This window comes from Benincasa hispida, chromosome 4 (genome assembly GCF_009727055.1).
Source record: "Benincasa hispida cultivar B227 chromosome 4, ASM972705v1, whole genome shotgun sequence".
In the NCBI taxonomy this organism is placed as follows: Eukaryota; Viridiplantae; Streptophyta; class Magnoliopsida; order Cucurbitales; family Cucurbitaceae; genus Benincasa; species Benincasa hispida.
The window spans coordinates 32,823,816-32,839,733 of NC_052352.1; the positions used below are offsets into that span (position 1 = coordinate 32,823,816).

General features: G+C 31.3%; 1 protein-coding gene across 1 annotated transcript; it reads right to left on the reverse strand.

The window, feature by feature from the left end:
• Window positions 1-10,211: 10,211 nt before the first annotated feature.
• Window positions 10,212-12,762, reverse strand: LOC120075151 (probable phytol kinase 1, chloroplastic). Its single transcript, XM_039028331.1, has 6 exons — window positions 12,426-12,762; window positions 11,416-11,483; window positions 11,157-11,288; window positions 10,945-11,060; window positions 10,725-10,839; window positions 10,212-10,596 (listed from the first exon to the last, which is right to left on the reverse strand). Exons 1-6 carry the CDS (start codon window positions 12,708-12,710, stop codon window positions 10,410-10,412), a joined length of 903 nt encoding a protein of 300 aa, XP_038884259.1. The 5' UTR covers window positions 12,711-12,762; the 3' UTR covers window positions 10,212-10,409.
• Window positions 12,763-15,918: the final 3,156 nt, after the last annotated feature.

Genomic DNA, 15,918 nt, shown 5'->3' on the forward strand with positions numbered 1-15,918 from the left:
AATCTAGATACAATAAAAACATAAAAATATTGTTTTCAGAATTTGCACTATTTAGATTACATGATTCGAAAAAAGTTTTCATGATATTGCCATTGTTTGATTCCATAGACGGATGCAACTTTTCCAATATTTAATTGACACGAGAAGTTTTCCATGGGTTGTGAACACAAGGTGTTTGTATTCAATCACTAACAAATATTTTTTTGTTATTTGATTGGATTATTGCAAGTTTTAAATTACAAGTCAGGTTAAATTAGTGTATATTTGATTGGCAATTAGATTCTGTTTTATGTTTTAGATTAATTTAGCAAATATATGTTGAATTCTATTTTTGAAAACTGTTTTTGAATTCGGTGATCCAAATCGTGAAAATTTTAAAAACAATCTTTTTGTGTTTTCATTGTATATGGATTTTGAATTCGAAATTTTAATATGTAAAATTATAATAAATAAAGTTAAAAACATTAAGAAATAAAATACATCATGTTATAAACTTAATTCGTTTTTCTAAATTCAAAATATGTATTAGGTAATGTATTATAAATTATATAATATTACAAGATAATAACTATACAATTTTTTTTAACATGCAACATGTTCATAAATAAATCAATTATTTAGTAGATAACTACAATTAATTTTATGATTTATAAATATAACTATGAAACATATTTTAAATTATGGTTTAAAATAAACTCCAATTTATGAATCTAGTATCAAACACATATATGAAAACATGAAATATAACTTTGTGTCTATCGAATCTCTTATTTTATTGAAGTCTTTGTTTCTCCATAGAGAATCCATGTTGGTGTGATCATTCAAATTGTGGGGGTCAAAAGAAAATCTTTTTATAAATTTTGTTAATCTATTCTTTTTATTTGGTTAAGATTTTAGAGTTGAGGCTATTCTTTTAACTGACAAGTAAAGATAAACATATTCATAGCTAGGGTCATCCGTACAAAAACTGAGAATGCAAATGTTGTCTCTTTAACATCTGAGTTGGTTGATTTATGTATGTCATTGTCTCTTCTGCCACTTCGACATGGCGTAGGTACTCTTTAGAATCAAAACTACCATATTAATATTATTATGAAGTTAAAAAATAATATGTTCAATGGCTTAAATTATAACGGATTGTATGGAAAGTTGGATTGTAATCAAGATTATAAAAATGAGGGAATTGTTGGCATGAGTGACAAATCAATAAAGGAATGAAAAAAGGAACGTGAAGCGTGAAAACGGTGGAAAAGAAGGTTGTATTGAAAATTATGAGAACGAAATGAGTTTGGTATTACAAATCCAGTCCAAAATGTTCCATCCAAACATGAGTTTTAGATTTTGGGGCTCCAACTATTTTTAGTTGGAGATCCAAATATTATGATCCTAATTAGCAAACAATATTCACTGTTTCCCACCCCATTACACGCTACAATGATTTCTTCTCTTCACCCTTGATTTCTCTCCTTCATCACTCTCTTCCGCCCCTCTCATTCATCGATTCCACTCCTCAGAGTTTCCTTCTCTATTTCATCTTCGTCAATTCCACATCTTAGATTAGGTTTATTGTTTCTTTCATCTCTCTCATGTCTATCGATTCTTGATATCTTTCTTTCGTCTCTCTCTTTTGGTAGGGTATTTCAGAGGATCTTGATATCACACATCTCTATCGGTAGGGTATTTTAGGAGACTTTGATATCATCTTCATCGGGGTTTCGTCCTTTCATTTTCTCCTCAAGAGTTTGATTTTGGGTCAGTTTGATGAAACCCTAACTTTATTTCGAATAACCTTTCACAAATCTATAGATCTTCATTTATTTGGTACTTAAAATGTATGTTTTTTCCTAGATCTGAACTCGTTTTATTTTGACTTCCTCTTTCTCCTTGCCGATCCAAATGCTTCTTTTCCTTCTTCCCCTTGCCACTCAAATGAAGAATCCCCTTTGCCGTTTTGTTCGATTTTGCATGGTGGGGGATGGATGTTCTCCTTTGGAGTTTGGTAGGGGTTGAAGGACGTAGACTAGAGTTTGGTAGGGGAGGAGATAAAAGATTTGTTTCTCTTCCTTTTCCGCCGATGATGAGGATCATGTTTTTTTTTTTAAGCATTAGTCTAAACTTTCTTGCATGTTTTGTTTTACATTCTCTGATTCTTTGTTGTTTGGATTTTGTAACATTTGTAATTTTTTTGAATCTTTGTTGTTCATCAACCGAAGTTCATGCTCTAATCTTGCTACCCATTGAATTTTCGCAAATATGGCAGATTCTTGAAATAGATTACATTTTCATTATTCTACATTGTTGATTGATATTTTTAATACTATTTGGTTGGAGAGTTATTATATACTTGAATTATTTCACTTAGACTGTTGATACTGATTCAAACCAATGGTAATAGTTGAGGTTTTTATTTTCTTTTCCATATATAACATTCTGGTGTTTTTCTCTTCCCCCTGTTTAAAGGAATGAAGTTACTATCATCTAGGTACAACAATGTCAAATTTTTTTAAAACTTATGTTCTTGTTTGATTTCTAATGCACATTAATGGTCTATGTATGTCCATTTTAGATCTCTCATTTTCACTTCATTTTCTTTATTTCACATTACCATGTACTTTTGTGCATCTTTTGGTTTCTAATACATATTGTTGGTCTCTGTTGTTTTCTGATTTATTACTATTATTCATGATATATTCTAAAATTTGAATTTCAATGAATGAATTTCATATTTTGATGGTGGACCTATTTCCATTCATTGATATTTTTTTAAAATAGATTTACATTAGTTGGTCAATCTTTTGTTTTTTAGACCTATTTTCTTTATTGTACATTGACTGATAATAGTACTTTAGTTCTGTTTATTGGGTTGATTGGATTTCCATATCCCCTCTTATTAAGATGGTTTATTGCATAGTGATTGATATTAGTTGTTAGGTACTCTTTATTGGGTAGATTTATTTCAAAATCATTGACTTATTGGTCTGTGTATGTCCATTGTAGATCTCTGATTTTTAGTTCATGTGCTTCACTTCACATTACCATGAACTTTTGTGCATGTTTTGGTTTGTAATGCACATTGTTGGTATTTGTATCCCCATTGTTGGTTTTTTATTTTCAATTCATTTGCTTTCTTGCACATTGCTTTAAATGAAACAATATCTTTTGGTTTCTGATTTCACATTACTGATTTTTGTATCTACGTTGCTATTTTCTGGTTTACCATTATTCATGATATATTCTAAAATTTGAATTTCAATTAATGAAATTCATATCTTTCAGGTTAGACCCTATTCTCATTCATTGGTTTTTTAAAAACAAATCTACATTGGTTTGTTTCAAAATCACATGGCTAGGTACTAGGTTTATTTCAAAATCATTGACTTTATTGGCTTGTTCTCAAATGGTCCCATTTGTCTTTATTTGACATTTGTGTTTTTTATATATGGGTATCACTTCCCTTTAACTTTAAGGACCTTCCCATTTCATCTACTTCCTAAATGTAATTGGTATGTCATTTCCCTCTTCCTCCATTATTTTCTTATCACCTGTCTTCACTCCTCCCTAATGTAGGACTGTATCAATTACAGCGGAAGCACAAGAATCGTCTATCAAATTCACTAATTTTGGCATAATATAAAGCATGCTTCTGCAGAAAAATGAGTTTCAAGATATACCTCTTGTAGAACTTATTTAAGGCTTATTCTCCAGCTGTAATCTTCTCCATATCTTGTTGTAAACCGCCTCAAGATCTTCCCTACTATTCTCTTGGTGCTCTAGATTGAGTTGTGGGACTCAAAACAAGTTTGAATCAAGGGATGAAGGAGAAAATCTCACTATTGCAACAAGGTTGAAGAACCTTTCTTCAAACCAGTTTTTCTCTCAAAAACCTTTTGATTGCATGCCTGATTTTCACTCCAATCTTCTCATTATATTACAGATCAACATGCAAAGAGAAGAGTTGCATGTGTTGCACTGGAGAAGACAAGGCCAAATGATTGCTATATGTATGAGCTAGTTAAGAGATGGATAATGGAAAAAACTATTTTTCCATTTTGTGTTTTTTGTTTTCTTTTCCTTTTTCAATTTTATCCAAAAATCAAGATTGATTTAAAAAATCTATTTGATTTTAAAAATGAAAAAATAATTAATTAATTTATTTAATTATTTAATTAATAAAACTTAATTAATTTAATATCAAATATTAAATTAATTTTAACACATATCCATCTTTATATATTTAAATCATATTTAAATATATAAATTATTCTATACCATTTAATTCTAAAATTAAACATAATTATATCTCATATAATTACTAATTCCCTTAATTCTAATTTGAACGTTTCAAATTAACTTATCACGCTATTCTAGAGTTACTCCGTTACGAGCTAATAGGGGGACCTCGCGGATCTACAGATCACGGACTCAACGATCCGAGATTAATTGGCTAAACTCATTAGACCAGATTAATCTCCATTCGTTAACTAATGGGTCATTTCACTAAAGTCCATAGTTGCACTCCCCTCACGGTAGATATATTATGTCCATATGATTTAACCATAATCAGCAAGTCGACCTTTCACAGGTTGTTCGTAATAACGGCTGGGTCAAACAACTATTTTACCTCCGAGATTACGTCTTATTCCTCAAATCCCTATTGATCCTCTAATGAACAACTGGTTTGTGATCCAATCACCAAACCAAACTCTCTCAACCCAGTGAGAGGGTGTGGCCCTTTGTTCAAGACCTAGATTCAGTACTTAAGAGAACAACCTTTCTCCTATCCCTAAATCGGGTAGGTGTGAACTCCGTCTTGCACCCTATGTCCCCAGCTATCTATTCAGTCTTACTCTAAAATGGGAGTCTTATTGAGCCGGCGCTGTTGAGCCAACCCTCAACTATGCAAATCTAAGGACAATCCCGAATAAACAGGAGTTCATAGTTAGCTCAGGATTAAGATTGAGTTACCTAGGTCATTTAGGTGAAATAGTCAGTCTTAAACAGTAAACAACGTTATAAAGTAAGAGTGACTTATTTCTTGGTCTGGATTTTAAGCAAACTCATTGCATAGGACACCTCCACTCCTCATGTCATAACATATACGAATTAGGATCACATTGTATGTAGCACTTTACAACTCTTTGTAACAACTATAGAGTAGGCCACATCCAATGGTGTTATCAGAATAAGGTACCCAAACTCATTCATGTACCATAGATCATTTTGACTATTTACTCGAACCCGATCCAATCTTATATCTCCGCATAAAGTTCAAGTACTCATACAATAGTCATGGTCTTAGTTTATTGGATTTAGACTTTCATACAATTTATGAGATTAATAACAAGTATAATAGAAAGTGTTGATCATTTTACAAACTGCGAGTTTTTAGGACATAAAACTCAACAATACTCCCACTTGGACTAAAACTCTAGTGGATCAATATATACAAATATATACAATGTTGAGTTTACATGGAGAGAATATAATGTACAAATAAAATAAACTAGGGCATCACAATACCCATCAATTCTCCCACTTGCCCTAGTGATATAAAACTCGTAGACCTAGTCCTACTAGGTGACCCTCGAATACTTTAGCCGAGAGGGCCTTCGTAAATGGATCAGCTAAGTTGTCTTGGGAAGCAATTTGAGTGACAATGACGTCTCCTCTGTGTACAATCTCCTGATGAGATGGTATTTCCGTTCGATATGCTTTCCCCTTTTATGGCTTCGTGGTTCCTTTGAATTTGTAACTGCTCCACTGTTGTCACAATAGAGAGTGATAGACAGGTACATGTTAGGAACTACTTCCAGATCTGTCAGGAACTTTCTGAGCCATACTGCTTCGCTTGCAGCTACATACTCAGCTTCCATTGTGGAGTCCGCAATATAACTCTGCTCGATGCTCCTCCACACAACAGCTCCTCCATTCAGAGTGAATACTGACCTCGAAGTTGATTTCCTCGAAACAATATCGATCTGAAAGTCAGAATCAGTGTATTCAGTAAGGATCAGATCCTTAGGACCATACACGAGCATATAATCTCTCGTTCTCCGAAGATACTTGAGAATGTTTTAATAGCAGTCCAATGGTCATGAACAGGATTGGACTGAAATCTGCTGACAATTCCTACGGCATAGCATATGTCGGGATGAGTACACAACATTGCATACATCAAACTCCCAACTTCAGATGCATATGGAATTCAAACTCCAACATTGCGTACAATTTTTTGAGATCAATAACAAGATAATAGAAAATGTTTATCATTTTACAAATGCGAGTTTTTAGGACATAAAACCCAACACCTATATTGTTTTTAGTTTCGTATAATACCTTAAACTTTGTTTTTTAAGGAACTATGAAGTTCCGTAGCGGGATGCGGGAATCGACCCAATTTTAAATTTATAGAACAAAGATTTTACAGAGCAAACAATTATGCATAAATTAAAAAAATTACAGTACGCTTAAATAGAAAAAGAGAAAAGGGTTGGAAGAAATACGTATCCTTGAAGATAAAAAACTTCTTCACGAATCTTCTTTTCCAGTCCGATCCAACAAACAGTAAATCCAAGGAGCACCACCACAAGAGAGACCTCTGTATTCTCTTTTTGGTATGAGAATTTCTTAGGAGTTTGTGGGCTCTGAGATTTTGGAAGAGAGCAGAAAAAAATTTGAGAGAGGAAGAGAGGTCTTTCCGTGTATCTAGTGGGGAAAGAGAAAACAGAGGATCTACTCTTACTGCGTAAAAATTCTGGAGAGAAGAAGATCAAGCTTGGTAAACCCACTCCCACCTTTTGATGAGAGAAAATTAAGGGGATGAAGTTGTAACTCTCACCTTTTAATTTTGAAATTCCAAATTAAAATTAATTAATTAAATTTAATTATATATATTATATATATCAAATTATAACACATAAAACTCATTAGTTTAATTGTATTAATATAATAAAACCTATAGTTTTACTTCTCTCATACGTGTATGATATTTAATATAAATCACATTTACACTAAATTAAATTATGTGAATCTCATTCATATAACTAATATTTGAGTCATATTCAAATATTTATTTCCTCTCAATTAAACTTTATAATGCAAATATATTATATTAATTATATCATATATAATTAATTCTCTCAATTAATTTAAACCATTCAAATTAATCCAAAATTAATTCTCAATAATCCTTGTTGAGTTATAGAGGGGATTTTATTAAACTCCTTTAATTAAATTATTCAACACCCATTAACTGTCGATCACTCCACTAAAGACCGCACTCTTTGCGCTACAGATATATTTCTGTGTCTATTGGATATAACCAGTTAACAATGTGATAAGTCTTCACAAATTGCTCGTAAGTACAGTTAGGCCAAAATTACCGTTTTACACTTATAGTTACATCTAACTTCTTAAGTACCACTGATCTTTCTAATGAACAATAAATCATAGTCCACCTATGACCAAACCCCTCTCGAGCCAAGAGAGAGTGTGGCATCACATTGTTCAAGCCCTGGAATAAACTTTTAAGGGAACAATTTATCTACTTACCTAGACGTTAGAGAATGAGTGAATTCCTTCTTGTGTAGCTGTGTTCCCAACTCCCCAATCAGACGAATCCCAAAATGGTAGGTTTATTGAGTCGGTAAACTGATCACTCTCACCTATATAAATCAAAGGACCGCCTTCATGGGCAGAAATTCACATCTATTCAGGTCATGTCACCTATGGTCATCTTGGTGAAATATAAGTCTTTATTATGAACAGTGTTATATTATGAAACTATTCATTTCGTAGTCCGGTCTTATACAAATCCTTTGTATAGATCATCCCCGCTCACATGTCTCTATATGAATGATCGGGATCAGATCATTTGTAGCACTTTACAACAATTGTAACATCTACAAAGCGGATCGTATTCGCAGTGTGATCAGAATAAGGTACTCAGTCTTATCCATCTACTACATACCATTTAGGTTATCAGTTAAACATAATCTACATGTATGTCTACATGTGATAACTTTGAATGCTAATTTATTGGTTTATGGGTTAATGCTACTAAATGTCAAATAAAATATCTCATATCTTATTAAATAAATAAAATGTTTGTACATTACCATTACAAAATATAGGACCCACGAGATTTAGGACATCAATTCCAACAGTTTTAGGGTTGGACTTGTTAGAAAACAATCATGTCCATCTTGTTTGCCCACTCTCTATGTTAAACTTTATTTCTCCCATTTACTTTATGAAATCTTTTGAATGATGGTGACAAATTTTTTATTTTTACTTGTGTTTTTATAACTTCTAATCTTTGCTTTTGTATTCTCTTGTCAAGATGGACAACTAGTATACAACTTCAGTGGCTTGAGATTCGTCAATATGCGAGAATATATTTCTATAGATTTGTTTCTATAATAAAGTAGAAAGTGTATTTGTAATGATGGATTTACATGTAGTCACACATATTATTTGTTTTATTTCTATTTTTTTCATGATTACATCATGTGAACACACATTTTTACTTATGTTTTTTCTTTCTGTTTTTTGTTCATACTTACACGCTATAATCAATATCATGATATTCATTCATATTTTTGTACCACAAGAATCAAATTGAAGCCATTTACTAACCTAGTTTAAAATTAATACAATAATTTAAAAAAATAATAATTTTATAACAAAAATTTAGAATATTAACAAAAACACATTATCACATTTTTACTTTTATAACAAGAGTTCAGAGTTGATAACAAAAACACATTACTAGAGTTATTTAGCATGAGATTTCTTCCTCATTTTATAGCCATAAAATGAAAACCGTTTAGAAAAAGATCAAAATACAAATTTTTTTTATAGATTTGTTTCAATAATAAAATAGAAAATGTACTTTTAATGATGACACACATACTACACATATTTTCTATTCTCAACATCATTTAAAGGAAATAGAAAATAGCATTATTGTATATCCTTTCTAATTGCTAGTAAAACAAAACTTCAAACTCAAAATAAAATAAGTATTTGTCAAACACGTTCCGATTTGAAAAAGTCAAACAAATTGTAACTACGGTATAAATTTAAGATTTAATTTTATCATTCAAAGTCTAATTTCTACAACTATTAAAAATTTTAATATTCAATTTTATCATTTGAAAAAGTTTGAGGGGCCCATTTTTATGTAATTGCAATGGTTAACCTACTTAGTTGTTTTTGCATGCAAATAAAAATATGTAACCTAATTTTAATCTTTAAGGGTGTGTTTGGTATGTGATAAAAGTAGAGAATTGAGTTGAGTTGGTAATTATTATCTGGAGAGTTAAATTGCCTATGTTTGTTTGCAGAGTTGAATTGAATTAATAATTATTGTTTGTGTTTATTGTGCATAATTGAGTTGAGTTGGAAGATGCAGGTTTTTGTGAATGAGATTAGTTCTATATTTTTTGTGAATGAGATTAGTTCTATTTTGTTATGTTTGTTTTTTTTTTTTATTTCATTCTTTTTTTTTAATGTTTTACTATTGTTGATTAATTTTCAAATATACACGTATTTTTTCAAATCATTTATAACATAAACTGGACAATCTCAATTTTTTTTCTCAATTTGTAGAACATAATAGATTATTTTTCATATATTCTTTTCAAAAACTATAATAATTCTAATTCTCTTTAATCTGTAAAACATATCAACAAAATATATTTCATATTGTTGCTCAATTAATTGATATATTGTATATATATATATTGAAGGTAATTGTTCCAATTACTAATTGGTATATTGTATGTAATATATTGAATCTTGCTAACTTAACATTATTATTTCACATATCATACCGTTTATTTTTATATAATATGCATAGTATATTTGGAATTGAAATTGTACCTAGGACAATTACTTTTCATTTGATTATGATGGTGAAAATGTGATGTAGTATAGTAACATTTTTCATAAGATCACAAAAATAATATGAAACGATCGAACATGTGGCCATTTAAAAAAAAAATCACAAAATATATGTTCTATTCAATACTTGTAATATAACACAAGATTGATCCTAGGAAGAAATCCAACAAAAACAATGAACCAAATCATCATATCAAATTTTTGTAAATTTTTTGTAAAGTGACGTTTCGAAGGTTTGCGATTTAAAAAAAAATAAATAAAAGAAATCAGATATGGAGGAGAATCCAAATGGCGAAGATGAGAGAAGAGAGAAGAAAATGAAAATATCACTAGTTTTTAGGATTAGTTTTAGGTGCCGTTTTTCTTTTATGGGCTTAACAAACATGAGTATCCACCCAACCCAACAACTTATACCCATTTATCAAACACCCCTAAAAATGTTTTTAAATATCTAACTCAAATGAGAGAGAGATGTGATGGGAAGCTGGGAAAAGTCCATGATACTAAATACAGAAAGTCAGAAAGGCTGCTGCCATACTGACCAGTGGTACTGAAATATTATCATCTACAACATTTGCAATAGGAAGAGATTCCACCACAGTTGCCACCAGAGAAACTAAAGCAACTTTTTCCACTGCCTTTCCCCAATCCAACTCCAAATATCCAAGAACTGAGTAATAGTACAACATTCTACACACATAGCAACCAACCATTTCTCAAAGTTACTTTCACAAAATCAAACTACTAACAACAGTTTAAATTACTACCAGCCATGCTCAACAGAGTAAGTAAAGGGAAGAAAAGCAAAAAGAACTCACCCAACGGAGACGCACAATCCAAAGATAAACATTGATATGCTACCAATCCAACTCTTCCCCTCATTATAAGGAAGCCTTTTGGACCCAAATTTTCTTCCCATTATATCAGCAATACCTTCAGTTTCAACTCAACACAAGTTAGTAGTTGTTAATAGAAATGATAATACCATCATATGGAAAGGCAAAACAAGAAGATATTTGAAGAAAGGTGAAAATTTACCATCTCCTCCACACATCATTCCCAATGAGATCAAACCTACCGGAGATTCACGCCAGAAGACGACAGCTGACAAAATCAGTATTAGAACATAATATAGAGGGCCTCTCAGCAATTCTCTGTAGATTTTGATTAAAGGGGTTACAATTGAGGTAATATATATAATTTAAGGAATTTAGAGATTCTGAAAAGGGAAGTGGTAGATGGAACTTTACTCTGGTTTTCCTTCCCGGGTAAGCGATTTCAAAAGTCCTTCATCTTTGGTTAATGAGAGGCCATTGATGACAAGCCTCAAGCAATTCACAGTAGGAACTATTGAAGCGAAGTAGCGAGCCTCCGTTGAGGTGCTATTCTAGAATCAAAACGTTAAACTGAAGTGGTTGAGAAAGAGAAACACCCTTATTTAAATCAATGGAAAGCAAAATAAATGAGGCGAGTAAACTTCTCTGCAAGGGAAAACAAGCTTAGAATTACCTGAATATAGGCCAAGACAATGTGAAAAGCAATCCGGATAATATGTGGACAAGTTTTCTGCTCAAATTCTGTTTCATTGAAGGCCAGTTACCAGAAGAGAATAATATTGATGTTATTCATGATCATAAGTAACAAAGAACACAATACTTTCAATGAGATTTTCCTCCATGGCCATAAAACTAATGAACCACTTATATAAAATGAAACTTAGTTGATGTGCAGAGAGGAGTAATAAATTTCTTGATGGTATTATAAAAGAATTGATATCCATACACAATTGTAATCGACTTCCCTGAAACCCAATAAACAGAATATTGAATACAGGGCCAGGAGGAAGTAGATCAAAGAAAATCTGATTATCAACTGAAACACAAATGTTAATGAACTACAAAGAAAGTGAGAACTAAAAGGCCATGAACAGATCCATTAACACGCCAAAGTGTAAACCCTAGAAGATCAAATCTAAGAGGAAGACACTTACAACCGATCAGTTATCTTGGCAGTAATGCTTCCAAAACATTTCAAGAGGGCTATGGGGAACTATGATTCTGTTTTTGTAAAATTACCCGATTCAGGTTCTGTACATAATTTTCCTACTAGCTAAATGCAATGAACTGCTTACTAATTATATGCAGTTTCTGTTTATACTCAAATTCATCTACCAAATCAAACGAGAAGCTTAAACTTTTCGATTAACTCAAAATGTAGAGAATCTTGCCAGAATTTCTGTATTTAGGTTAGCGGCTTCCAAGAAAATTTGGTTCCGCTTTCATTTTGAGAAAGAAAACCCGGAAATGCATTTCTTCATTACAATTCGTCGCTCTTCCATTTGTGGAAATGGAAATATGCCTTTCTAAGGCACAGCCTAAAATGTACATATCGTTTTGCCTAATTAACTATTTGCGATTGTACTATCCAGATCTCCACTCGAGCGCATATTATTAGCTCAATACTATCACCAAAATAAGTTGCAAATGCAATCGAGGAAGAGAATGAATTCGACGACGAACCTGCTGAATCAAATTCCGCCGGGTGAGATTGTCGAATCCGCGAACAAGAGAGTAGGCGCCGACGAGGACAGCCGCTGTCGCGCCGGCATCATGCAAAACGTCGCTGGAAACTGCGCGTGGAGGCGAAACGCGGCTAGAGGAGAAAGAAGGAATCCGGAACGCTGGCGGTGTACGGTGGAGAGTTCGGAAAGGTAGAATCCGAGGCTGCTTCAGTTCACCGGAGAGCGAAGAAAAGACGGCGGTGGTCGTAATCCAGTCACGGCGGCTAAGAGCCAGGAGGCTCATGGTGGCAATTACACAGCTACAAGCTGCAAGACGGCAGCTGACGGGTTGGCAAGTGACGATCAATCGAATATATATAAAAAAAAATAATTGGATTTGTTGGAAAACAAAAACGACACGTCGTACCAACGGAACAAAATATCAAGATGAATAAATTATAATTAAGGTGTTCAAGTGATAGACAACTCGAAGAATCTAGACTATCCAACCTAAATTATAAAGATTAAATTGAGTTGGTTTTAATTTATGTTTTCTTTAGGTTGAATTGGATTCAAATTATGCTTTTAAAAATTCAATTTACTCAATCCAACTCGAATTTCTAACATTATTAATATATATATATATATATATATATATATATTATATATATTATAATTTTATAAATATCATAATTCATATCATTTTTATGGTGTTTGCTTGAAGTTTGTAATACACATCTTAAATTTGAATATTTAACATTTGGGTTTTATGAAATTTTTAGTTATTAGCATGTGTTGTAGATAAATTTAAGTATTTTAAGTTAATAAAAAAATATTAAAAAAAATATAATAATCTGCTAACTCAACCCAACCCAACCTGAATTTTAAGGGCCGGGTTGGAGACCTAATTCAGGTCATTCGAGTAGCCAATCCAAGGTTCAGACAACCCATGTACACCCTTATAACAAGGGTATAAATTTGAGGTTTTATTTTTATCATGTGGGGTCTAATTTTTTTATACTGTTATAATTTCGATGATCCAATTTTAACATTTTTATAAGTTTGAGAGTTTAATTTTTACAACAGATAGTTTTAAGAATGTAATTACAACCATACTGTACTTCACGAGTGGTCCTTTGCACTTTGCTCTTTATGTTTTAGTATTCAAAATATTAAAATGTCTATTTAAGTCTTTGAGAGTAGTCATATTCAAATATGAGTTAATATGGATTTGGTTGGCTATTTGGATTTTATTTTTTAAAACTGGTTTTGGATTCTGTGATCCAAACAATGCAAACTATAAAAATAATTCTTCTTTAATGTTTTTAGTATATTTATTTTTTAAATTCAAAATTTTAAAATGCATAATTATATTATAAAAAAAAAAAGATAAAACCAATAACAAATATAATATTTCATGTTATAAATATAAACTCAATTATTTTGTTAAATTCAAATATAAATATGTAATATATGATATATTATATGATATTACAAAATAATAATTATACAAAAATTTTAACATAAAATAAGTTCATAAATTAATTATAGTTGATATTCAACTCAATATTTAATGAGTAACTATAATTAATTTTATAGTTTATAAATATATTTTCACACACATTTTTTTAAACTTTTTTGAATTATAATTTAATTTCTAAATCTACTACCAAACACATATATGAAAATATGAAATAAAAATATGTTTTTTTAGAATTCCTTATTTTCAAAATTCTGTTTTCAGATTACTTACCAAATAGATCCTAATTTTTATTTTTTAAAAAATTCGTTTTTATCTTTTCTTACCTTTTGTTTAGAACAAATTAATTATGTAACTTGGGTATGTGATGGAGATATTAATATGAGTATGATTTGAGCATTTGGCCAAAAACTAATATAGCAATGATCAAAATGATACTTGTTTAAAAGTTTAAACACTAGTTTTGAAAGTTCAGAATCATTATATATACATATATATATAGGGATTCATACCATAAATTTCTTGATCGTTAATGCATTTGTATACCAGTTGGTCAAAAAGATATTCAAACTTTTTTATTTTATATTGTTAAATTAATTTTTGGGTGCTATGTTATTGCTCAATAACATACACAATGGAGAGATTGGCAACGTTTAATCTCTTAATCGAACATGTATATTTTAAGATTTACCCTCCGTTTTAATTCAAAAAAGTTGAAGAAATGATTTTAACTCTTGTGATATGAAATCTAAGAAATGATTTTAAATTAATTGTTTTGTTTGGAACGAAAGTTTTTTTTTTTTTTTTTTAATGAATGTATTTAAAATTTTGTGTTTGGATAGTAAATATACAGGAAAAGAAAGTTAAGAATTTAGTAATATAGGCTTTTTAACTATGAAGTATTAATTAAAAGTTAGAATATGGCAAGGACAATTGAGTAATTTACTTTTAAATCCTATGAAATCAGAATATTTATATGGATGTCTAAAAATTGAGTCCAAAATGACAAATGACCCAAAAAATTTTAAAAAAATGTCAAATGACCTTTTGCTGATGTCATAGATGAGTGAAGTTCAAAATTTGTCCTTTAGGTTTATTTCTCTTTTCTTCTTCTCTGGCGTGACCTTCGGTATTTTTTTTTCTTTTTTCTTTTCCTTTTTACTTCCTCTTCTTCTTCTCCAGCGGACGAATTCAACAAAAATCTTTTATTCTTTATTCTTGTTCTGTCGATGACCAAACTTCAGCAAAACTAAAGTTGATAAAACTAAAGAAAGCGAGAGAGACCGAGACCAAGAAAGAGCGAGACCGTGACCAAGAGAGAGCAAAAGCGAGACCGAGCTCGAGATAAAACGAGACCAAGACTGAGAGCGAGAGAGAGAAAGAGAGAGAGCGAGAAAGAAAGAGACAGAAAGCGAGAAAGAGAGAGTGAGAGCGAGATACTTTTCCGTGCGCGCGCAAGTGTATTTTGGTAATTTTACTTAAATTTAAAATCACTATAGATTTTAAAATCATTCTCTTTTCTATGGTAACAAATAATGGAATTCATTTGAAATCTCCCTTGAAGTTCCAAATCAGTAAAAAAAAATCAAATATTTCTAAATTATCCCTCTTTTTGTTAATTTTGCAAGAGTGAGATCAACGTCAAGATGAATGAAAATATTTATTTTTCTATAGAATCTTGGCATTGAAAAAAAAAAAAAGAAAAAACAAAAGAAAACAAAAACAAACATATTTCTTTTTGTTTTGTGTAACAGTTGGCAAGCCTTGTGGAACTCAATTTGTGGTGGCCATCAGAAAATTGGGATGCGATGAAGGTAAAATCTGGAGAGGAGGAGTGTCACAAGGCCATCGTTATCATTATTTTGTGATGGACCAGATGCCAAAACTGATTAATTTGTATGGAGGAGACGTCGGAATCGCCCATGTTTTGATCTGTCGGGTTTCCTTTTGCCCCACTCCAATCAATACAAAATGTAGACACTTGTTAGCCAGGCTCCACTTCAGGACTCGTCTATTCAAGTTGTGAGAAGTC

What these genes read in the sequence shown, in the direction of transcription:
- LOC120075151 (XM_039028331.1), bottom strand. Translation starts at nt 12,710, where the DNA reads ATGAGCCTCCTGGCTCTTAGCCGCCGTGACTGGATTACGACCACCGCC. An exon ending in GGCGGAATTTGATTCAGCAG is followed by an intron (nt 11,484 to 12,425) that starts GTTCGTCGTCGA and finishes TCAATGAAACAG; the next exon opens with AATTTGAGCAGAAAACTTGT. An exon ending in AATGATGTGTGGAGGAGATG is followed by an intron (nt 10,840 to 10,944) that starts GTAAATTTTCAC and finishes TTGAAACTGAAG; the next exon opens with GTATTGCTGATATAATGGGA.